The sequence below is a fragment of the Saccoglossus kowalevskii genome, chromosome 22 (assembly GCF_978046115.1).
Source record: "Saccoglossus kowalevskii chromosome 22, keSacKowa6.1, whole genome shotgun sequence".
NCBI classification, from domain to species: domain Eukaryota; kingdom Metazoa; phylum Hemichordata; class Enteropneusta; family Harrimaniidae; genus Saccoglossus; species Saccoglossus kowalevskii.
Window position 1 is genome coordinate 28,460,146 of NC_140662.1, and position 25,495 is coordinate 28,485,640.

The following is a 25,495-nucleotide window of genomic DNA, read 5'->3' on the forward strand; positions in this document are numbered from 1 at the left end:
TTTGCAAAGTTTACCCGTACTTGAGAAGTTTACACGTACTTGAGGCAGTAGTCGTCGCGCCACGCATGTGCGAGATATATGGGTCTCATATAAACAAAGATGGCGACTTTGACTGTTGCGCAGATCAACAAGTACAAACTAAGACGTTTCCAAGCTTTAATTAGGTATTTTTAGGTGATTGGAAGGTATCGAAGGAGTCACCGGCGGTAATTAGTGCTGTGCCCATGCCAAACCTTATACTTGTGATTTCCATTTGAAGAGCGCATTGGATTGTGGGAAAATCAATGTTTATCAACACAAATGTCGCACACGCGTAGCGCGACAACCACCGCGCTTTAAACAAGACACCTACTTGCGATGATATCACAAATAATATACGTAACGCTGTTGCTATGGTGAGCAGGATGGCCAGATAGGCATGTGTTTCCGTCACAGTGGTACATTCTACATTTGGTATAAACATAATGATCTCAACTTAAATTAAATTAAAAAGCGTATACAATTAATTCCTGGGTATATTGAGAAGTATATCTTTTTCAGGGTCAATGGTATACTAGTATGTATTTATATGTTATATGATATTTTACCTAAATTGTTACCAGATTAACAGGGCGCCCTCAACACAAGACACCATGCATTCTTAGGTATATCTACGAAAGTACAGACTAGCAATGCGACTTTTCCTTTAGTCAGGTGCCTGCCACGTATGTTTTGGTTTTAACTTTTTAACCTAATAAAACCCGATCGAACTAACGCGACTATAACGTAATAACGCGATATTCATTACTTTTTCATCAAATAAAGCAAGATTGTATTACTAAGATGTGTACACAGGAAGTAGTATTAGTTGGGTCGTAGTTTAGTAGTTATTTTCTTTTTTTCTTGGTTAAACACTCTCCACAAATGCGACAAAACATATGAAAGTTATTTATATGTTTATTCTCCATGTTTCTGTAATAATACAGAAAACGAGAATAAAGATAATTGACATTTATGCTCCATTAAAATATCAGCTTCCTATTGAATATTAAATGATTTCAATCACTTAGTTGCGGGAGCATATCAGGTTTTCAAACGCATCCTACGAAGCGTCCACACAGAGGAACACTGTCAACGCCAACACCGCTATTTGACCTTTATAACAAAAATCTACAAGTTCTTGGAAAAGTCTAAATTATGAGAAATATAATTAAAAATGTTGTCATTATGTATGTATTCATAAATATCGTAGACGAAAGTAGGAAAAATTTAAAATGTCGTACCTCATCTAAAAAATGACCGATTTAAACAGAAAAGACAACAATAGACAGTTCAACACTCGCAGATTTCATTTAGGTTAGATCTGAAATTATGCGCCTGTGCGTTCGGCACTAGAATGGTATTTTCAGATTATGTACTGATTATGTTGTTTAGGGCATTAACCATGGTTATTTGTGTTTAAATGATAATGTAATTGTTGCTTTAATTATTTGTGATCAAACTTGATGATTTGCATTAAAAAATACTATTTGAGCTTATTCTATATTAAATATTTCGTTGACCACATATACTTGTGTTTCTTGAAGTGCGTTCATGTTTGTTGCGGGTGTACGTGTTCTATCCCAAAGTTCTACCCTGGCATTACTGTGTATGCTCATATACCAATATTATATCTACGCATTATTTACATTGTGTATTTTGGGGGTAAAGAACCCAACCACAAGGTCGGTGACTGTACTTTATTTTGGACATTGCGTTTCTGTATTACGTTTGGCGATTCTACCACACCATAGTACTTCACCGTATAATTTACCTTGTGACACACTACAAAAACACACGAAGCAGGTAAATGCGGGTGCTTTCGGAAATCTTCGGGTAAACTACCAGCAAGGTCTGCCGAGGAATTACAGTTGTAATCCCCAATTTACTCCTATAGCAATATGCATTGCTAGTCTGTTCTTTAGTAGTCTGAGAGTATCCTCGGGGGGCGGACATCCAGGCATTTTCTACCGCCTGGCAACCCTCGCGGTGAAAACAAAGACGAAAAACTCGCAGAAAACGGTACTTTGCAATGGTTGTTGAGAGTTCCCTGAACAGTGTAACAAGATTAGCCCTACGTGTGTAAAATATATGAATTTGGTTGTTCAGGATTACTTCAAAGTTGAGTTTGTGTTGTTTTCTCGAGTTTTCACCGGCTCCACCGGCGTTCCACAGCAGCGCGCACAAAGCCCATAGAAATACGTGGTACAGTGGTGCGCGTCTTAGCAACGTAGAACGTCCGTGACGTAGCTCCGCCCCCGAGGATATGACATGCAACCTGAATTTGTATCAATAATACGCCCTCAACATATAACATCATGCATTCCTGGTTGAATAAGAGGATTTTAAGCCACAGTTTAATACCAGAAACTTGATTGTATTTGATGTTATGCAATAATTTGTACCAGAAAGTATCAATCGTGATGGCGCCTCAGCGTATTATTACACCATTATGGTGGTATAGAGTTGATCTTCAGGTGGAATTTCAGTGTGGCCTTAACCTATTAGGTGTATGCTTGGTTTTTAGCACTTATTACTTTTGACTCCCGTGTGCAAATCACTCGATGGGGGTCTTTGTACTTAGTGTGCCTGTCTTTATGTGTATGTATGTGTGTGGCCGTCTGTTACACTGATATCTCAAGAACCATATGTTGGGTTTCGATGGAACTTGGTGCATAGATGCTCTGCACTAAGGCGCAGATTTTATTTTGGTTTAAATCCATGCAAATTAATGGACCAATTTGCATAATAATTAGCCAATTTTTAGCTGTTCCTTGACTGTTCCACTGATATCTAAAGAACCACTTATCGAATTTTTATGAAACTTGGTATATAGACGCTCTGGGACAATGCGCAGAGTTGAATAGTTTTGGTTAAAAATTCATGCATATTAATAACCTCATTTGCATAATGTTTAATCAATTTACAGTTTTTCCACTGACATCTCAAGTATTAATCATCACATTACAATGAAACTTAGTACCTTGATGATAATGCCTATCAATGACCTAATCTACATAGTATTGAGCAAAAGTTAAGCATTTTCACTTGTATCTCAAGAACCATTTAACAGATTTTATTGAAACATGGCACATTAATGCTCTGGGGTAATGTGCAAACCTGATTAGTTTTTGGTTGAGATCAATGTGATATGACTAATGTTTCAGATGACTATATATGGTCATGTGATCCCAATAGTATGCAAAACTGCAACTGCAGTTGCAACATGCAACTGGTGCTATAATTTTATATGCTATAGATATATGAACAAAATATCAAGTCATCATATATTGTCATATATTGTTAAACCATAGCTACTTGATCATTGCTTGCAGTTATATATTGTTAAATGCTATATTTGCTCTATTAGAAGCACATGTGTTAGCTGTGAATATATTGTAAATACATTATTCCTAATTTTTAATTCATGCCTCCAATACCCTAAGCTTTCTTTGATATTTTTTACTAGAATGATATATCGCCCTCTATGGCAATCATTAAGCTATTCATAGGTTCGGGAGAGAAACACAATAACCATTCAGTAGATGCTGATGATTTTTTATTCGTCACTGTTTCATAAAAAATGAAATATTGCCACATATGAAATAAAAGCCCTGCAAAATCAATCAGGAATATAAGATAGAAAACCACATGTAAAGAACCACTTTGAAAATAGAGACAGGAAATAACTGTTAACATAGCACCAATCAACGACAAACAAATATGGACACAATTTCGTAAGATGATTAAAAATTAAATTAACATAATATTCAATTGACCAATCAAAAGATTCCGATTGGTAGTCTTGGACTAATATTTTTGACATTGACATTAACAACACAATCACATTTCGACATTATATATCCAAATATTTGAAATCAAGACAAACTTAAAGATTTTTTAAGAAAACAAAATCAGTAAAAATATGAAACATACATAAGTGTTTAACATATAAGTTGAAACCAATATAGACAGTGAATGTCAAACTTTTAAAAACTTGTCAAAATGTAATAACGTTTACGACATTACCACGACTTCACACCACTTGAGATGGTTTTATAAAAAAGTAAAAAAAAGTGAAGAAACAAAAAAAATATTTGTACAAAATTCACAAGATTTCGTCCAATTTTTTGAACAGTATGAAAATACACCACATAGACGTGTAAAAGTGAAAAGTCATAAACAACAAGAACTTTACAAAAACGGACTCCTTAAGCTTCTGAAGGTGAGCCACAATTTCACGATTTAGAAGGAAAGATCACTTTAAAAATTTTGTGTAAAATTGACAAAGCATGTATTCACTATAATTTGTAAATTGTATAAAAACTGTAATGGTTTTCCTTTCGTAAAAAAATACTAAACATTCTCAAAAACCTTATTCTTCAATATGCTTGGCATACATAGTCCACCAGAAAATATACCCTCAACTTAGTTAAGGAGCCTGATATTCTCAAAATGTGAATTCTCCCTGAAGCTAGGGAGTGCCTTTCCTACACAACCCCCTAAGATATAATCAATAAATCAAGCAATTTAGTTATACATTATTCCTTAGAATGTTCATTCATCCACCCATTATCAAAATGTGATTTTTCCTGAAGATAGGGAGTCTAACCCCCAGTTGTCACCAGTTAAATAGGGCAGTCAAACATCATTTGCATTTTACAATGTTCTAGCTAATTAACGCAAAAGAAAAAAATAGAACGTTTTAAAAATAAATAAATAAAAATGAAACGACAAGCACCGACTTCAATTTAATGGCTGTGTTGATTAGCATACAATTGTTGTCATTATTGAGTATACCTCATCGAGATTAAACCATGCTAGCTTATTGCAGCTCATTAGCATATGTTGCAGCTCATTAGCATATGAAGAATACAATTCAAACTGCTCTGAGTCATAGTAATCTTTTCAAAATTGTTATGAATGTCGTCATGACGTTTGCTGCTTTTTAGCACAATTTGTGCAGGCGTTTCTTGTTAAAAACATTTACATAATTATAATGTACACAACTATAATAATTTAAACACAATAGTTTTATACTTCTGATGGGTGATACAAATATTAATCAAAACACACCCACTCCATGACAAGACAGGTGCAACATCAAAATTTCTACTTAATAGTTTCACTTTTTAACCAATATTTTGTGAAATTTTGGCAAATGCCCATAATGTATATTGCACACAGGAAAAAAAGTATACATTGGTTTGAACTAAAGTACAAGTGCAGCACAGGACAGTTTACATTCAAAAAATGGCAGTGGCTTTGAATATAACATTGGTATTCTTAAGTGATTACCATGGTGACAGACAATGTTGGCTTAAGACAAAATACATAGAAATTGTACTTCAGTGTGTTTCAATTAAAGTATAAAATTCAAACTTGTATAAACAATAGGACACCAAACTCACAGTAAAATCACGATTCTTATGAAAAAATTCAGGAGAAAAAACAAAAGAGAAAGAGGTAAAAAATGTTGTCATGGAAACAGTTATGGAAAAAAATCACATCAGAATGTCAAAAATTCTGATTTATTTAAAAAAAACTTCAGGCAAGGCAAGTTGGATATGAAGACACTGACTAAAGATGGTACGCAGTCGTCAAGTTCTCCAAGTGATAGTTTGGGTTAATGGCGTACCTTATATGTAGCAATATTACACTTAGTATGGTAAGTGAGGAGCAAACATCCTCTCAACTATAGAGGGTGCTGGCACAGCTCCTTCCAATTTCAGATAGTAAAGACGCTGGAGACCCTGTTTGCTCAGGGTTCGCAAGTCTGGAATTTTGAGTAGAAGTTTTGACAGATAATTATGACGATTATGTGCCACTGGATTGTAAGTGATATGGTCACGCAGGGATCCGATGATTTTATTCTGGATATCTGCAACTTTGTGTGGCTCTCTTAAACCATGACGTTCTGAAAGACGGACAAGAAAAATGTAAGCGGTTAAAATGATGTACAACCAAATTATTAGAATAAAGTTAATGAGATGACATTATACTTATATATATTTAATTAAATGTAAATCCAACATGTATAATTGGAAACTAATGCAAGCTAATAACATTTCTTAATAACCCTTGTATTCCATAAATCTTTAGTGTATATTTTAAGTTATTTCTAGGTAATTGTGGACAAACTGGTTCATTTCTGCTGCAGGAGTCCATTTTAAGAAAGTGTCAATTATACTTGCAATAGCTTTTATTTAGAAATTTGTTTAATGTACATGCAGTGGTGGATCTAGAGGGGGGGTTCTTGGGGTCCGGACCCCTCAAATTTATTCAATTTGTTTTTGTATAATATAAAAAAAATCATTAACTTAGATTTTAAAGTTTGGACCTCCCCCATAAAAAAATCCTGTATTCGCCCCTGACATGTAATCCCTAAATAAGATTGGCAAAACTCACCTGTAACAAGGACTAATGCAGAGAGACAAGCAAATGCTGATATGTCAACATCCATTCCATGCATGGTTTCAGCAAAGTTGACCACTTGGTCTAACCATTCTCCGAATCCACGAGCACATTGTTGTTTATGTAAAACTACACCATTACAGAATGCAAGGCGGTCATCGCTAGGGCTACATCTGTAAACAAAAGCAATAATGTTTAGTTGTTGGGTATTTGATTACTCACAATAATATACAAATAAGGATTCACTAAACAGGTATGTATAATTATTTATGCATATTTCAAAATATATCCAAACATAACAAAACACATGTAATAAAATAACAAACACATGTAATAAAATAACAAACACATGTAATAAAATAACAAACACATGTAATAAACAAATAAACAAACAAACAAACAAATAAATAAATAAATAAATATAACTGACCTGTAAGCTAGTCGAAGAACAAACAATTCTAAACAGGCAGATTGGAATAACAGCTCTTGGTCTTCCTCACAAATCTCACTCCAACCGGGAATCTTTTGTGTCCAGGATTTGATCACATCAATAGACTGCACTAGATTGTCATAGAATTGTTGCAGTTGTTCCTTGTCATCCAGTTTGGATTCACTGCTAGTGTCAGGCATCTCAAACTGAAAGTAAATGAGGACAAATTATTATTTGGATAAGAAACAGTGTTTAAAACATAATACTGTAAAATACTTTTATTTTATTCCATGAAAATAAAATCCAGCAAATATACCTTTTTTCCTATATTTTACATTCAACTCATAAGAAATCAGTGAAAATACAAACACCCAAAAGTCTTTTAATTAATTCCAGCTAAAAAGTATTTTACAGTATCTATCTCAATTTCTAGTAAAAAGAAAATAGCGCCCTCATCAAGAACAATGGTTTACTTTGTTTTTTATGCAAAACACTCACGCGCACACATCACATTCCCTGTCACATATAACAACGCTGATTTCGTGAAAGCTTAATATTGTTAAATTACCTGTGTGTAATTCAGATTAGGTTTGCCTGGTGAAGCGTCGACATGTGCCCGGACCAGTGCAGTTATAAGACTGACAGGAGGCGACGGCGGAGAGCTCTCCTGAGGACTTCGTGGTTTTGATGGTAATCGACCTCGTCTGCCCTTTAGCTCATCTGTGCGTACAACTGTAAACATAATAAAGACGATTAAAATATATCATTTGTAGATTTTTAGTCAATTTCTCGCAAAAAACACGAGAAAAAATAGGTTTACACAAGTATAGAAAATCTCCATTGGAAGAATATCACCAACTCGATATTTACCTTCTTTCACCATTCCAGAAGCCAGACACTTTTGAAATCGACAGAACTGACAACGATTCCTTCTTCTTTTGTCGACAGGACAATTTTTATTCGCAAGACAGACATATTTTGCGTGTTTTTGTACAGTACGCTGTTCAGAGAGAAAATGAGATATGATTTAGGCCTGTGCTAAAATTGTAATGTGGATAATCGACGACGTATTACGTGCAAAAGTTGGAAAATAATTATTAACAGGGAAAGTATTACGCTAATTCTGAACTATTGTGGATGAGAGAAATTAAAATAAAATAAAATGAGCTTACCTTGAAGAAACCTTTACATCCTTCGCAAGTACGAACACCGTAGTGTTGGCAAGCAGCGCTGTCTCCACATACGGCACATGTACCTTCTTGTCCGGGAGAATTCCGTTGAGAGGTGGATGGCAGTGGTGTGATATCTTTCATTGTGCCGTGGTGCATTGGTGCTAATGTACTCGCCATGGTAAAAGTTCCATGAAATGTAGGCTGTCCTGCTAAATGCATGGACATTCCCGGTGATGGAGATCCCTGAAGAGGGCTGTGAATAGGATAACACCCAGACGGGCTATATTGTCCAAGTTTCATGTCGATATGTATGTAACCTGAGTGAGACTCAGGAGTTCGCGATCCATGAATACGATGCTCTATATCTCCCTGACTCGCTCGGTCGCTCCAATGGCATTCCTGGTTCTCAGCCTCATACGGGTCCACGTGACTACCATGTGACTCCAGACCTCCGTAGCCGCCGTACGACGTAGACGTTGGCGTGATCGGACTGTGCTGAAGTCTATTTTGTGCTTGTGGACCTTGTTGACTGCTGAATGGAGAGGACGACTCTTGCTTTGTTATTGGTGCGAAGTGGAAGCCGCTCTGTGGATTCCCACTAGCGTACGCTGTCGGCGTCGACGGTGGACTGTGCGTATTCGTCTTAGGACTATACGGGTAACTCTGTTGACTAGTGCTCGCATACGATGCAGTTCCCGCTGTTGTGCTTTGCGATGTCGGCTCCGGACTGTACGAATAACTTGGTTGATGTGCGTATGACTGTGAACTGGGCGGACTGTGTGGATTGGGCTTAGGGCTGAACTGGAATCCAGATTGTTGGCCGTAAGACGGCGTCGTTGGAGGAGGCGATTGACTTGGCTTCGGACTGTACCCATACCCTCCACTTTGTTGTTGTGCTGGTGTTGGAGGCGAAGTTTGAGAAGATGGTTTATAACTGTAAACAGCACATGGCGTCACATCATGCATTGATGGCAACTCGAAAGGTGTGTCTTCGTGGCATTGTTCGGCGTGCTCATACGGAGAACTAGAACTGAAAAATTCACCATATCCCGTATGGGGTTCAGCAAACTCCGTATTACGGAAAGTGAATGATTCACCGTATGTGTCTTGGAAACTTGGTAGCATGCCAGTCATATAACTGCCCTGGTAACCGTACTCCATAGCGGTTGCCATAGTATCAGTGCTTGAAGGCAAAGTCGGCATAGAACGAGTATCGTCGTTAGAGGGCGTCCTAGATCCCACCAGGCCTGTTTCCTCCGTGTAAGTTGCTGTGGCTACGCTAGCTGACTGAGAAGTGCTTGGCTGTGCGGGGCTGCTCACTGAGCTGCCAACAGAGCTGCACCGAGCTGATGGTTCCGTCGAAATGTTGACCGTTCCTGGTGAAAGAAAAGAAAATAACGATAATGAGTAAAACAGATATTCAGAAACTTAAATGCACTGGTTATGCCAACAGTTAAATCTTACTCACAATCATGAAGCAAACATGTAACGATGAACAAACATACAAACAACCGCGAAAGCTGCTTGCAAAAAATATTACATGAAAATTAAAGTTAAGAGACCTAACACGGTGGAACTAAAAGAAAAACTCAAACAGGTGTTGAAAACAGAGATACCATGCGCCTAAGTATATGAGATGCGGCGAGCAAGGTTAACTTTTACATATATAAGTGGGAAAGAAACACGGGCTGTACGTTACAACCCATACACATATACCAAACATATAGGAAGGGACAAATAATAACAAACGCACTCGTTGTCAGTCCACTGCAGAGGCGCAGAAAGCTGGGTCGTGTCTGCATACACGAGCGAAATAAACCAACGTCTAAAGTACTAGCCTACGTATCCTCAACTGATGACGACCACGATCTCAGCGTTTCCCATTCATTGTGTCAACTCATTTGAATATTAACTAGGCAAGTCGATCGATGACCAATCAGCGTCGGCCATTAGCTCCTATTTTTATCCTGCTTTGCAGCTCTGACATCATCACAACCGAGCAAGTGCGTAGGTTGGTATATATAGCGTACTATGTGCGTCAGTGAGACTAAAATTAACCATTTTATAGCGATGTGCCTACGTCAGTGGCTCGCTTTAAACTGGTTCACTGTAATTCCCGAAACGGGGATGTGATGAGGCAAGAAAAAGAGGGGTTGAAAATTGGCGGTGTCGGTGAATTTCTCTCACTTGCTTGTATTTATTTTATACAACCCATCTCGTTTTCACGTTCTGGCAAATGCTTCGAACGCAGTGCTACGAAACAACAACATGGCGGACGTCGGGGAAAGGATGTAGTGAGTAGCTGCCGTGTTCAGCACAGTTCACAGCATGTGATGATTCTGATTAGATGCTACCTACGTGATGAATGGTATAACGCAAAAAGCTATAGTTAAAGCCAGGATATCCCTGCGCATACAGAAAAGAATCTCAATTAGACTATACCATAATGTGATTCTACACGAGATACTCAATTACCAGGACACCGACATGCTCCACTTCTCACACGGGATTCTATATCATTTCAAAAAGGGGCGTATTTTGGATGTGATAGAAATAGACTTGTATATTTCGTCAACTGTCCGTTATTAGTATTTTTATTGGACTACTATATAGTAGAGAAAGTACTTAAATTCGCTACATTTCGTTTGAGCTAAAACAATTATCGAATTTTTAAAAGTTCAATATTCCACTGTCAGGTACGAATAAAATTAGCTAAACTTACAGTCAAGTACCGGTGCTAGTAAAAACAATATTTGTTTACACAAAACTAATAAAGTACGAGATGAAAAAAACAAACAATTTGTCTTGCTCCCGGCTCCCAAAAAGACAGTGCTCGCGATACTCTCTCTAAACAAGCTCTGTTGTTTAGATTTACGCTTTATGCTGTTTAAAAATGTCTTCCTCTGACGCGTGTTACGCATCAAATGAGTTACTCGAGTACCGGATTTGTTTTTGCCAAATTCCTCTCATACTTCGAATGCCCCGGATTCATACCGAAACAACAGACTTAAGTCTTAAACAGCACGAAGATCAGGAACACACCTAATTAGCGAAGACGAGTATAGAAATTACAACAAGACTTTTAAACTTATAAATCTCTACACCGAGTGTGAAGTGACGGTAGACTAGAAATAAGTTCTGTTGGTATTCATATCAGTTAATCATTATTCGGCTAAGACGAGAGTTGTGTCAGAGGTCAATATCCGGAAGTAGGTCGACAGTGTTTAAAAGAAAACAAACTCAATACGTCTAAAGCAAAACTACATCACAATTACCAGTACGATCTGTTATTAAAACATGCCCGAATTAAAAGGCATACAAGTCAACGTAAAATACTACACAGTGTGTTGGGGTATGAGTATAGGTCCTAAAGAACACGATAGCAAAATAGTGTTTCAAATCTGCTTGGTGTACACCGTAATGCGAGAATCATATATGATAGAACACAGTACTGCGCATTCGCCATAGATTCAGGCGCTAATCGCGTTAAAGTATAGCAAATGTAATGTTTTGCTCGATTTACTTTTTTCTCTGGGGAGTCACGCTGACGGTTATGGTGTACACGTGACAAGCTACCCATGTACGTAGCGGCGGCTTACATACGTAAATACGAAGTAGATATTTAATATTACTGTACGCGCGGCGGTCACTTGAAATTAGTCTTAACCGCGATTGCGTCAAAGGATTCGAACGACGTGAGAAAATTGCTATATAAGGGCAAACGAACAGTACGTCAGAGTGCCGGTGAATTGACGACCGGCATTTTAGATACATATAATAATAACAACGTAGATAAAAAAGGCCGGTGAACTACGTCATCACTTTCTTTCTACTACGCACAGTACGGCAAGACTGCGTAAGTCAGAAAAAACTCGTACTCAGTGATTACCATAATAGCCACTAAGCGACGGTCCCTCTGGTCATCTGTGGAGTGTTCCATTCAGAGATAGGGGGATCAGGTGTAGCAACAGTGAGGGAGCACTAGCGGGAACCCAGCCATTACCCATAACAATTCCCCCTTTTGACACGCAAATCCGCTCCCCAAACGTTCGAATTGGAAAACAACAATGATCGCGCGTCTCGTTGGGATTGTTCAGTTTATCGAAATAATACCAGAGCACACCACCCCTCGGTATAAATAATATCTTAGATGAATAGTATAAAGCGTATTGTTATCTTGACTGCGCATCAAAATGTTGCACAGGGTCCGTACGTACGTGTGGACGATACAACACTTAACAAACCTGATAAAATCAAATCTGACTTTGCTCTTCAGTCCTTATGTCAAATTTTCCTATTATTGTAATTTCACGTATGCTATGAATTTACTACCATCCGACGAAGGGCGTACACTGTGCCTCGTCTATTCTTTTTTCGTTATAAATAGATCATTCCGCATCAAGCTGTGATTTCTTTGCACAACAAATCAAATTTCATCTTAATTGCCTCGCTATCCCGGCGTTAAAGTAATGGTCAGTGAATTATGCGAATAACTAAACAACTACAACAAATTTCAAAAATAAAAATAAATCCCCCATGCCACACACTTTTCACATGACCGGAGTCGAGAATGTGATATGCGAGCTCAGTAAGTAAAATATGCAGATGTTTAAAGTGACAGCTAAAACAAACCTACAGCCTTATCTAAGTGACGTATCTCGTTGAAATCGTATTTTCATGTCGTTTTCAGGGGAACGTGCGAAGATGCTCGCCGTTGGCATCGGATGGGACCCAATACATGGAAAACAGCTAAACTCACATCCAACACCAGAGGCTCTGAGATGGTAAGAAACGCTGCTATTAACACTTCCATGAGGACTGTACACCTGTGCAAACTGGCAAAATTGACGGAAATTACAGTGTATTTGCCCCGATTTCAAGCTCCTCTCACTTAAAAAATAGGCAAGGAGGCGATCTGACACTCAGGTATCTGTCAGAGCCGAGGAAACCGACATCATGGCATGATTAAACGATACACCGGTGTTTGTTTCCTCACTTCACCTCTCCTTGCACATTTCAAACAACGTGCCGCCGTTTAATAGCCAGGCACCCGGATAAAACGCATTATCTTCGCAATATGTGGACTATTGGGCGCAATTAAAATCATTCTTTTTTTCTTTTACTTCTGAGAGATATGATTTTTCCGGTAAGAAATGAATTTAAAAGTGCGTCTAGGATCAAAGTGTGGTATATAATACTAGGTTTGGAGATTTCTCCGATACGCCAACTTGTTAAAGTTTTTTTTTTTGAATGTATAACACATGTATTGCCCGAATATTTATTCGTATTTGTGGATCAGTAAATAACGCGATATACTGTTTTACATTGCCAGTGTCAGCTGGTTGGGATTTGTTGTCAGCGCCAATCAATCGATGAGAAAACAAGACAGGAAACATTGCCTGAAATTTGATGAAAGAGGCTTAGATTTATTCAACGACGAATTCGTCCATGTGTGAATATGTTTTGCCGTGTTCATCGACTAGAACACAAAGTGCCATCTTTCATTCTGTCACATCTACATCCAAGCATACTAATTTCGATGACGTTGATTACTCGCACCACTTCGTACGCACAGGAGAAAAGAACATATGTCCGCGTTGCACCGTGACGGAACGGCCTAAATCACGCACCACGTTGAATTGCTTTACGTTATAGAGTCAGAAACCTTGCAAGAAAGAAAAGCTTGGCAGGCATCAACACACGCGAGGGCACGAATAAATCTTATTTGCTGAACAAAAGCATTCCACATCCCAGTTTTGGTCCCCAATCATTTTCCTCCTCCTACTCACACACTTTTTCTAGAGGATGCGCCTTGAGTTTAGAAGATGACACGTTTTGTTCGAAATCCAACTGACGTAGGTATGGAATTATTAATAGGCTGCAATTGCGCTCTTTTCTCACAGGTAATTCTTGCTAAATTCAATTAAATCCGCCCAAATCGTTTTAAAATACATAAAATCATCGTGGTTTGCATGGAAGTATCTCCACAGCCTGGCGCGCGTTAACTTTTAGAACGTTTAATAGGTCAAGATATATACATAGCCAGAGGCTGTTGCAATTGCTTCGTATAACAACATTAACGCGTACTTGTTGGTAAAATGTTATTTAAGTTGTGCCACGGGCTGACATCTTTTCCTGTTCCCACAAAAATCAAACCTTGTGTTTCGGACATACAGTGACCGAAGGTTACCAAAGTGTGCATGCGTTCTTAGTTGTAATTCTTGAGACATTTGTAGAACACGTTTTACCAGACTACGTGTGTGTTGGTATGGAACTATGAATTACGATATTGGACAACAGTTAACAGTTGTTTAGTAGAACAAAACATTGCTGCTTTGATGACAATTTCTAACGAAATGGAAAAAACATTCAAAACGGTAAGCTATTTTGATACTCAAGTAGCATGTAGCACATGAAATATTGTCATTTCGCGTCACCACGCGCGATTTCAAAAGAGGTATGGGTCTAATATAATCGCCGTCATTGGCGCATTTCCTGAATGATATACCAACATTTTCTCTAAAAAAAAGTATGATATGGTATATAACAATATTTACTGAGAGGACAATATGAATATTAGACCAATTCGGTTACAGCATTTCTTATATTTTCATCATGACATTTCTGCGGAAAGTAACTCACTTGAAACTATCATTCAATTCTAGTCGTTCCCTGGTTGTACTGGCTTGTAAACATTTTGACTTGGACGTGGGCTGTTGGTGTGGATTATGTTTACTGTCATCAACCATGTCTGTTTTGAGCTAAGGCATGTGAGGTCAGGCCAGAGATGGACACATCAGTCTGAATAATGAAGATTATCAGAGCGATACAAAGAGTCGTTTTCCTGTCCAGACGGTCTGGTTTGTCTTAGATCTTTGCAGTAATAGTACAGTAAAAGGTCGACCACCGCCCCGTCACTTTGAAAGGCAGTTTATAGTTTATTTCCCGGCGCAACCGGAGTAAAATCTTTAAAAAGAAGTAAAAGTTTGCGTCATGCCAGCCATAAAGTGTAAAGAGAGAGAATTTACGAGACTGAGAACGCAATCTAGATTGAGGAGTACAAATCCGTGGAAATCCAGAACACTTCAAAATATTCACACGCAGTACTTGTCTTTTTTTTTAGGAAACAATTTCGCGGAAAATCTTATTAAAACTGATTTCCGAGTCGACGATCTTAACATGGAGTTTCGATTATCAGATTATAAACACTTTTTGAGGGACATGGGACAAGCAATGAACATTAGATATATATACTCGTATATAAAAACGTATTTATAAAGCGCGTTTTTGTCTACTCACCACTGTCCTTTACTTTACATGACCTACGCAGGTATATCACCGTTTAAACACACACACGGATGTGAGCAACAATTCAGTGTGCGCGTTTATACAGTCGGGCATATCGCGGACGACACGTGTGCAATGGGAAGGTCAACAAGTTATCTTGTAGACCAACTAACACACGCGAACTTAGAATTAGCGGCTGTCGAGAGATAAAGAAAACCGCGTTAGGTTTCCTCACAGGCGCGTGGCTTGGAAAATGAGCTGTCGAAATCATGGAAAACGATAAGATTTTTCTGTTTGATAGTTCCTGTTATCACACCTTATGCATAACACGTGTACGGAAGGAGAGTAAGGTTTCCTGATATCAGATTGGGTCGTATCAGAACACTGATGGTCTTTAAGGTAGATGATACTGCACGTCGAATATAGGAGGGGTGAAAAGAGAAACCTTGATAAGCATTTCAAATGAGGTCGTTTTATCTTGAGTTTTGTCTTTGTCAACAGAACCAAATGAGCTGACAACAATGGCAACAACAACAGCAGCATCAACGACATTAATGATGTTTATAATGTAACTGAGTAATGCTTACACGTGACTAACAACGAATCAGTACGTTCCTCGTAGCTGCATTTTATCGACAGTGTACCACACCATCAACATATCGTTTGTGAGCGTTGTAATAATAATAAATATAATAATATAATATAATTATAACAACAATATTTTATTATTATTATTATTAGTAGTAGTAGTAATTGAATTTTGTTGGAAACTAATCGCCTATAAACATGCATTGATATGTAGAATAACATTTTACGATTTGTTTTCGAATTTTTATAAATTGATTTATTGTCATGGGAGCCAACTATTTGGTTTTCGTCACAACAAATATATTTTTAATTCGTCAGCATAACGTAACGCTCGCATATTGTGTTCATGATTTGACGAGTCAATCCTGTAATTATAAATAACTATACGAACAGGTCTTAAACACATATCACTGGGTCACCACACACTTGACTGGCGTCGTATCCACAGCGTGTGCTGTGAACGGGGCACGTGTGTACCTACCACATCGCATGCAGTCAAGTTAACCTATAGTGGTAGGTCACTTATCATTCCGATTTGTATTGTTAAAAAATAAATACAGCACCGGACAACGAGTAAATTTATAAATTGGCACATGTAAGGCACGTACTTTTGTTATCGATACGTCACAGCGGGGTGATGTATGAACCAAAGGAGTTTAATATACCAACAAAGTTAATTAATTGATTAATTTAGCAACGGTTTCGCCAAATCTATGTATTTATTCAACATTCGGATCAACATCATTGTGAACGCACTGTTGAATTATGACATTGTTAGTTAGTTAGACCCCCTCAAGCTTGTTGCTGTGAAGTTTAATTTAAATAGCATAAGGACAGCCTAATATAGCGCGGAATATAGGGAACAATCAGCTGAATGGTACAGCTCAAAGCCTTACCGTGTAGTTCTCGGTGTTCGTGAAGTCGCACCGTCGATTTCGTCTAAGCTCTGTCTTTCCTTAAGATGCACTCGTGTTCCTAGGTTCATATGCCCCTTGTGTGTAACAACAAAACAGGGTGCGATACCAAAGCGTGCTGATTGTACGCCTATGTTCAGCCCTAGTGCATGATACAACCATATATATAAATAGATAAGGCCCTACCGCGAACAGCTTCTGGTCGACGTTCCACTTTCACGGAATAACAAGAGAAATTTCCTTTGAAACCCTGAGCCAAATCCACCTCAAGCTCTCTCCACAAATGCCGCATCGAGGGAGACACGAGTTTTACTGCAAATGCCGAGTGGCTTAACTGGGGTAAATTGGAGCGCCCCATCGTATTTGTGTATTTCCCTTGACGGGTGTTTCGAACGAGCCCCATACGTCACTGAAATCTACATTTTCGTCATACATTCCGGGAAATTAGCATGGGCCAATCAGGGCGCCGGAATCTAATTGATATCAGCACGGTTGGTGACCATTCGAGTGTCGTCAGAAGTGTACCTAGTCAAACCGGTGACGTCACAGCGTGCAATTCACGACAATGCTAGTAATTTATTCGGTAGCAGAGAACAAATAAAGAACGCATTAACATTCTATTAACATGTGATTATGACGTCACCGGACACCATCGGCCAATCCTAGTGACGGATTCGTAACCTGATCGGCGACCCGATTAAGGCTCGTATTGTCGAGTAGTGCGCCATGTTTTTAATACATTACGCGTTAACTAATCTCCAACTACGTACACTGAACGGCCAAATATATCGTTTCTATGCGTTGATACATTATTATTATATGCTGAATGGTCTAATTCTGGCTCAACCGTCGACGTTTTATAATATTTCACCCATACATGACCAAATATAGTAACGATTGCCGATATTTTGGGACTGTTTATTTTTGTCAGCACACATTGCGGTTAAAGAGGTGGGTCCACAAAGTTCAGTTGTAATGGGCCGACTGGGGCAAATATACTCGAGCAGAAAGTAAACGCAAACCGCACGTAAACCATTAAATAAATAGTCGGGGTCAAATATTCATTAAATAACAACTAATGATGTGTGAACATCACCGCCTGGAATTCTGTTACGTTAGCGGAGATGCCACGCGAGCTCCACTCAGCATATGACAGTAGCCGCCACGCGTAACATTCAACATTCTTAAAAAAAAATACAGAAATAACACAGAAAGGAAAACGATTTGACAAACATAATGAATTTATTCTTCAACTTGCGGACTGACAAACAAATGCACGTTTTTATTTTTACATCTGTTTTGTGCCCGATTGAAATTTGATGTTGATTCCTCGTTAAATTCATATTACTGCCCTTCGCGTTTGCAATAGCCTCATTGAAATCACTACACAGTGGCCTTGGCCTGAGATAACCTCGTCCCACTTTAAGCAAGGGACGACTTGTCCGTTTATTTACATTAGTATCAACGTTAATTACTCGTGCAGTGGTTGAAACAAACCCCATTGTGACACATAATATTTTACATCAGTTGGCAAATGATACTTATACATACAGTGCATTATATTAGAGTTATTAAAATGAACGGTACCATAACGCAGTGTTGTCGATATTGGATTTAAATATTAGACACTGTAGCAATGTAAAGATGGACGCAAGTACAACCTTGTTCAATTTGACTCTTATATTTTAAACTGACTCAGCATTGACCTAGAATAAGAACATATTATCAGCGTACGACGATCGATAATGGAACGCCGCAATGAGTGGGCTGACAGCATTGCAATCCGTGCTAACCGCGGCAGATGTAAACAAGTCCCAGTCTTCGATTGATGCCGTCTTGTTGTTTTCAAGCAGTCGTTTTTAAGTGCGTTTCCATATTGATCAAAACCGATATTTATACATTCAAACATTTTAACGCTGCAAGTCCCCCTATAACAATATTTCCTCCGTTCGATATTCTGTCTTAAATGACACGTTTTTTTTCTCCAACGCTATTTCCCGCCTGTGTTAATTTGCCTCACCTGCTGACGTATGCTTTTACCGACAAAATAAGATCCGCTGGCCGAAAAATACACTTGGTTATTTGTGCGCAATATATTCTTACTGATTTTTGGGAGAAAATATATTTTGTAAATCTATATTTCTTAAGTATGATTACAATCTGGACAAATATTCGCGTTCTGCGCAGACACGTTGTTATACCGACTGACGAAATGATCTTACATAAATAGTGTCTTCTGTTGCCAAAATAATTTCGAATCTTTGAAATTTGATAAATTGTAAATTATATCATATTTTTGGGGTTTCAACTGGGAAAACATGCCCAGAGTGTTTTCAATTTACATGTAATTTGATACTTAGTAAACAACTAATGATAAGACAAATGAATCCTTATCATGTTGACATAAAATATTAATTGTTTATTTCATACTTGAATAATCTAAACGCAAATATTAGTGATCCACTAATGACACATTTCGTTTGTCTTATGTTGATTAAAACATATATCAGTCACGGTTTTCTGTTGATATTACAAATCGGAAGGAGTTTGTGCAATGTAATATATATACCAATCACTCACATCCCATAATATATTGACTGTCAATTAGAACAGTGACAGCAAAGCCGTACAATGTATTCTCAAATAACCACCGCATGCTCGGAACACACTTGAACGTTTCAGGTATCGAAAATCGACGTTCATATTTGAATGCCTGGGCCATTTACATAATTATGCTCCAAATGTGTACGCCTTAAAAAGAAATTCATTTACCGGACAATAACAATATATACTCCTACAACACTTATTGGATGCTGAACTGAATCAGATTGTCTTTTTTAAGAGCGTTTTTGAAAAGTTTCGATGTTCTGAGGGCGCACTACTGACTTACACCTCTTCATCGGTTGGCGGTGGAGGGGGATGGGGTCACAAAACTGTGTTTCATTTCATGTATACATACATACATACATACATACATACATACATATATATATTGCCAAGCACGATTTAAATTGCTTGCTTCAAAAGTTAAGGCCGTTAGCGAAACCGACCACGCACTTTTCATGTCTTATATTAGTAATAAGGGAGTATCACATGTCATTTGTAAAATTGTCGCCCGCCCACGTCATATGACGACTGTTCTTACTAAGATAGGGATGCTACGCCCCCGAACGTTGCATAACTCGTTGTGAATTACGTAAGCACCGAACGTAATGTTTGTTTTCTGTTTTTTTACTAATTGTTAGTACTTATATCGATTGTAAATGCGTGTAGAATTTGCACGTCATGATTTATGTCTCCTGGAAATCACTGCAACGTGCGATAGCATCTCGAAAATAATTCTTCCCTTGGTAGCCATGACAACTGAACCGACATCCAGTAGTTCTTTATGAAAAACAGAGTGATGGGTGTGCGCGTGCGCTGTGCAGGTAACTGAGTTTCAGGCGGCTTCATCGTGACGACAAAAGCAATGTGACGTATGCGCAGAATCACACAATTATAATAGTGCGCAGATTATAGATTTACAATACTTTTGTTGTCCACACTTCCAATATTTACAGCATTTCAGTTCAGAACTCCCTCTTTTGATGATCTTGGTGTCGAAGTTGGTCGGAGTTCCTGCAATCCTATTTGCCGAGACATCGTGAGTAGCAGGTGAGTTTACTGTATGTATATAGACATGCTGATTATAGCGTCCTACGCCTCGTTTCTCATTTCACTCGGACTTCAGACGCACATCTCACCCACTGAATGTTCATGTCTACGTTCCACGCGTTCACACTTGTCGGTCACTAGTGATGTATTAAATCCAAGTGGTCATATGGTTGAACCGTCCGAAACTAGGAAAAATACAAAATTATATATGGATCTCGTTACTATTCGCTCACCTGCTGTGCAGTGCATGCTAGTCACGTGTGTAGTGATTGCTAGTCACGTTGTGCTAAGAAAATAACACACTGAATACAAAACGGTACTGACTATACGAACACTGAAATAGATTTACCTTTATATTTCTACGTTGTTTTTTGTACCACTTTCATATTTGTTTACAGCATTCCTACAAAAATGAAGAAAACATAATGTACAGCTTTATAAAATGTCGTATGTATCGCTATGTAGTGTCTGGACCATTTCAATGAAATCACCAATTTAAGTGAAGCACATGTTGAATTTGAATTTTATACGTTTGTGTATATTAGGGTAATATAAAATGATAGGTCGGTATATACAGTATTCTATCTTATCCTTTTCTTGAAACCCTAAATACAACTAGGTTAAATTTATTTCTACTTCGTTTAATTCAAGTTAATTAAACTCAATTATAACGCAATATATTGCAAGTTAATTATCAGTGAGTTTAATTAAAATTAAATTGAATACAATGTAATTAAATTGATAGCTTCAATGGGAGACCTGCACGTGTGTACACATGTGTGTGACATGGTGACTACAGTAGTGCTAATCAATACTAATTCAAATAATCCCCACCTATCTAGGAATCTTTTTCTCGGATTTGTAAGACTCGTGTGGAACGTGTTGCAGAGGTTAAACAAATTAATGTTATATGCAAGTAGACAGTTTGCGTCAGTTGTAAACGTGTTGACATATCAGATAGTGATATAACCAGAATATCACATTATGTATTTCACCTAAATAACAATTCCCATTTTCTACCCGCGTCCATATTGATGAAGCACGGCTATAAGTTGAACACCATATGCGAAAACCCACAAACGACGACGCTCTCATGTCGACCATATTTGAAAATACAACTAAATGTCTATTTTCAGCGAATTGATTTTTTTTATTCGTGAGTCACGTGTTGTTATTAAGCATTATTATCAGACTTTTTGAAGTAAGAATCGTGTGCAAGCATATCGACTGAGCATGCGCATTAACGTCAATTAATAATCTATGGCAACCGTGTATCAAACCTTGATAGTATTATTGCCTTGTTTATAGAAGCGTGGATGGCATGCATACAATCAATTGATATCACCTTCGAAAGCCGTAACAAACTAAAATCTGCACTTTCTTCCCAGAAATAACTTATTCCGTCTAAATTTCCTAATCACTATGGGCACTGGGATGCGCCACACACTGTGGCTCATGAATTTATTCAGGATTTTCACCACAGCACTATACTCAGTCGGTATTTTCTAAATTATTATTACTAGTATAATTATAATCACGATGGACATTTCAGTGATCTTTTGTGACATTTCCTCGACAGTAGAAGATTTATCACTATCTGTCTATCTTTACCTAGTAGTTATAATAACACATAATAAATGGCAGAAATATAAAGGGTCCTGTAACAGTCAGAGCAGCCTGTGAGATTTTTTAGGGGGAGGGGCTCTTTGAACTACACAACGAGTATATCTGTTTAAAACCTGATTATTGTACGGCGTGTGTTATTTATTTCATACATTTTATTTTTATATTTGTAATTTTGTTTTTGTTTTTATTACATACAGCTTATGTGATTTTTTACTATGTCGTTAAACAAAAACTAGGAGGTACTACGAGCCGAATTGAGGATTGAGGGTACTTTCATTATTAGGGGGTCACCGGATAAATTTGAACTTATATACAAGAGCCCCAATATGTAATGCAAAATTATCACAATTGGCATTTTACACTGGATTCAAGTTCTAAGGCAAGATTGCTTAATATCACAGATACTACTATTGTTGAAACATTTAAAACAAATACACAATTTATTAAGTTACCAGGATGATAGTAGTTTTCCATTTTGTACAATGGGAAGTTCCCCTTCCCATATGAATTTCAAAAAGCTTACTTTTCCGCATTACCGTCACCTCATCAATGAAATGCAAATAATTTAGGGGTCCAATGAGTAACTTGTTCGGGTTTTGCAACGTATATTCGCATGATCAACTTTGATGTCATTTGAGTTGAACTTGTTCACCTGTCACGTGATAGCGACGTCATTGAAAATTAGTTTTTCAATCACAATTTGTTGCTATGGTTACATTCCTGTTCAGCTCTAATGTATTGTCTTCTGACCCAGTTAACGAGGTGCCAATGGCCATCAAAGAAAGCCGGTGAAAGTCGGGGATAAAAGGAAGACAAAGCTATGATACGCAGCATGATAAGTCAAACCAGACCGAAATTAATACTCATTGCCTACTGTGCGTTTTCGAGGTTCGTGCATGCAAGGAAAACGAATAGACTTGGCAGGGATCTCAATCTCACCATATAAGTGCCCTAGTCGACATTTCATATCATATATATCTATCCCATATATCATAGCGGTAATTTCAAAATAGTTCGGTTGAATCACACTATGGCCCGGCATACAACATAATATAAACAGTAATATATTTGCAGACTTAGAACGGGGCATTATTTTCAGTAGGGTCTCAGCTTTTCGCATTAGAAGCAAGATAACACCCCATAATTAAAATGGTATGTCTCATTTTGCCATGGCAACACACTGACGACAGCTATCGCGAAATGCATCAAGATGTTGTCATGATTTAATGTGTGCCGGTCTTTCCATGTGCGTCATGGGATGCAAATTTAATATACCCATATTAGGAGTTGTCTAGCTCAATTTCTTTTGTATTTCACACTCTGTAGGTGCCACCTGACGAGCAACGACTGTCAATATACACAGCATTGATTCAAATGTAATGCATCGCTTGTTCTCTGTTGCTACGAGATCAGATAGTTGCTATGACAGTAGATGTGCGTCATTCTACGTCACAGACTCTACGCATTGGAACCATGCACGTATACGTTGTACGAGCGAAAATACATAAGTTGTTTTCGTAGTTTTTCATATGTATTTCTAATTTCAAAATAAATGATGGAAACTGGCTTATTTTGACCTATTTTTTCAATATATTTAGATGACCACGTCTTTTACCAACATAATCGACCTATGGACCTTCCCGTTCATAAGAAAGCGCTTGTAATTACAACACTAGGCAATAGTCTGTTTAAAATGGAGATTCTGTTTTATTAACCGATAAAACTAATATATATATATAATCTATAGTCTTGGTTTAAGTCCCACAATATTCCAAACATAGTTATAACACAGTTTCATACGTGCTCTGTTTATCTATAAAGGCGACTTTTCGCTCAAATCATTTTTTGAATTTACCTTTGAGTCAATGTATTCCTCGCTCTGTGTTATTCTATTTCATGGGATGTGTCTGTTCCCTCACGTCATCGAAGCATATTACACATCTTCTTTCTTCGCCATTCTCTCTGGAAAAGATAGTCCGTCAAGCATCGATATTCTATTTGGTTATCGCGTTTTCATATTTGTCGAAGTGTCAACTCGCTTTGGTAACCTATCGAATGAAGGAAAAGAAGTGATAAGTTTAGAGATGTTGATACGAATGTACCACCCCACAAAACAAACCTTACATATATACTTTAGACAACACGACCAATCATCAATTTGAAGATTGGTCTTCTTGTCTTGAACCTGAAATAGAATCGACACCACAAGAATCTCTTGAACCAAAATCAGAAAGAGTATTTGTACCAATATGTTGGGTTGGAATACCCAAAAGATGAAGACTAGTTTCTTTATCATAAACTATCATAAGGAAATGTAAAATAAAGTCACTGGGAAACACCTGTATGAAAACAGAAAATCGATTGCGTTAGTTTGTGGTTTAACAAGGGTGAACATATTAAGAATCTTTTTATATCGCATCAAATCCCGGTAAAACGCTTTATAGCATATTGAAGTTGAACCTGAAAAAGTTGAATTGTTTTGTTTTTATCCCGGGCGTATTCAAACTTTCTAACTATTTCATGGGATAAATAGTTCACCATAACGACTGTAGATTACACATGCATATCCCAAACAACCCACTGCGTAAGGAATCAGATGTACAATCAAATTAAAATAATTCAATGCCGGCCTCGAATACCGGCTAGAATGTGGAGTTATTTCGCCAACCTGCCCGAAAACAAGACCCGTTGTCGATAAATTGTAGGTTGTTGAACCGATGACACAATGGTACCTGGCTGAATGGTGGAGTAAAATAAAAAGAAGGGGCGACTCCCCAATCGGAGACAAAACAGTATTCCGCAACTACGTATGATAACACAATAGTAAACGGCATCTACGTACATGTTCTATAACACAACTGGCATAAATACGGCATGACCCCACTGACTGACGCTTTGCACTGGCTTTCGTCATCTTCAATACTTTTAAGTCCAATGATACTCCTACATGGAAACGGCAAAAACAGCCCTCAGACGACCATAAAAACGGTCCAAATAGACTCTGTCGCGTAGGTACCCGTTCCGTATTACGTGTTCGCAGACGACTAAACTCCCCCCGATTCGCGCCATGTTTTTATATGCGTACGTCACCCATTGACGTCACGGTACTCAAAGCACTCCAATAACAAAACGTTTTACAAAAACAGATTCGATACAACTGACGTTAATGGTAAATATGGACAACTGACTGACGTCACTGTCTAATTTGCTTACTGATTCCCTTATATAGACAGCCCATTGTGCCCAAAGCAGTCGATATTATTTTGGTTCGTCTAGTAAGCTAAACATATCCGCTTAAAACGAATACATTCGGTCAGTATTCATGGCGATTTCCAACATGCAAGAACCTATTTCGCATGTATTTGTAATTTTAATGAAATTATATTCGACAA

The 25,495-nt window shown here is 37.9% G+C and overlaps 1 protein-coding gene and 2 long non-coding RNA genes across 5 annotated transcripts; 1 reads left to right on the forward strand and 2 right to left on the reverse strand.

The window, feature by feature from the left end:
* Nucleotides 1–3,555: 3,555 nt before the first annotated feature.
* On the reverse strand, nt 3,556–17,241 carry LOC100373323 (nuclear receptor subfamily 4 group A member 2-like). 3 transcript variants are annotated; one of them, XM_002735562.4, is made up of 7 exons: nt 17,010–17,241; nt 8,035–9,410; nt 7,733–7,862; nt 7,431–7,594; nt 6,863–7,068; nt 6,427–6,605; nt 3,556–5,935 (listed from the first exon to the last, which is right to left on the reverse strand). In XM_002735562.4, the coding sequence occupies exons 1-7, from the start codon at nt 17,224–17,226 to the stop codon at nt 5,679–5,681; spliced, it is 2,529 nt and encodes an 842-aa protein (XP_002735608.2). In that variant the 5' UTR covers nt 17,227–17,241; the 3' UTR covers nt 3,556–5,678. The 3 variants fall into 3 exon arrangements, with proteins under 3 accessions (XP_002735608.2, XP_085351631.1, XP_085351630.1); XM_085495505.1 differs by lacking the exon at nt 17,010–17,241 and adding an exon at nt 16,806–16,970; XM_085495504.1 differs by lacking the exon at nt 17,010–17,241 and adding an exon at nt 9,788–9,956.
* LOC144353413 (uncharacterized) lies at nt 12,579–23,669 on the forward strand. The gene is made up of 4 exons (XR_013420803.2): nt 12,579–12,622; nt 12,725–12,818; nt 20,384–20,477; nt 23,430–23,669. It is a non-coding gene; the product is annotated as an uncharacterized LOC144353413 (long non-coding RNA).
* Nucleotides 18,047–25,165, reverse strand: LOC102808266 (uncharacterized). The gene is made up of 4 exons (XR_438335.3): nt 24,946–25,165; nt 23,959–24,151; nt 20,827–20,880; nt 18,047–20,662 (listed from the first exon to the last, which is right to left on the reverse strand). It is a non-coding gene; the product is annotated as an uncharacterized LOC102808266 (long non-coding RNA).
* Between the last annotated feature and the right edge of the window lie 330 nt (nt 25,166–25,495).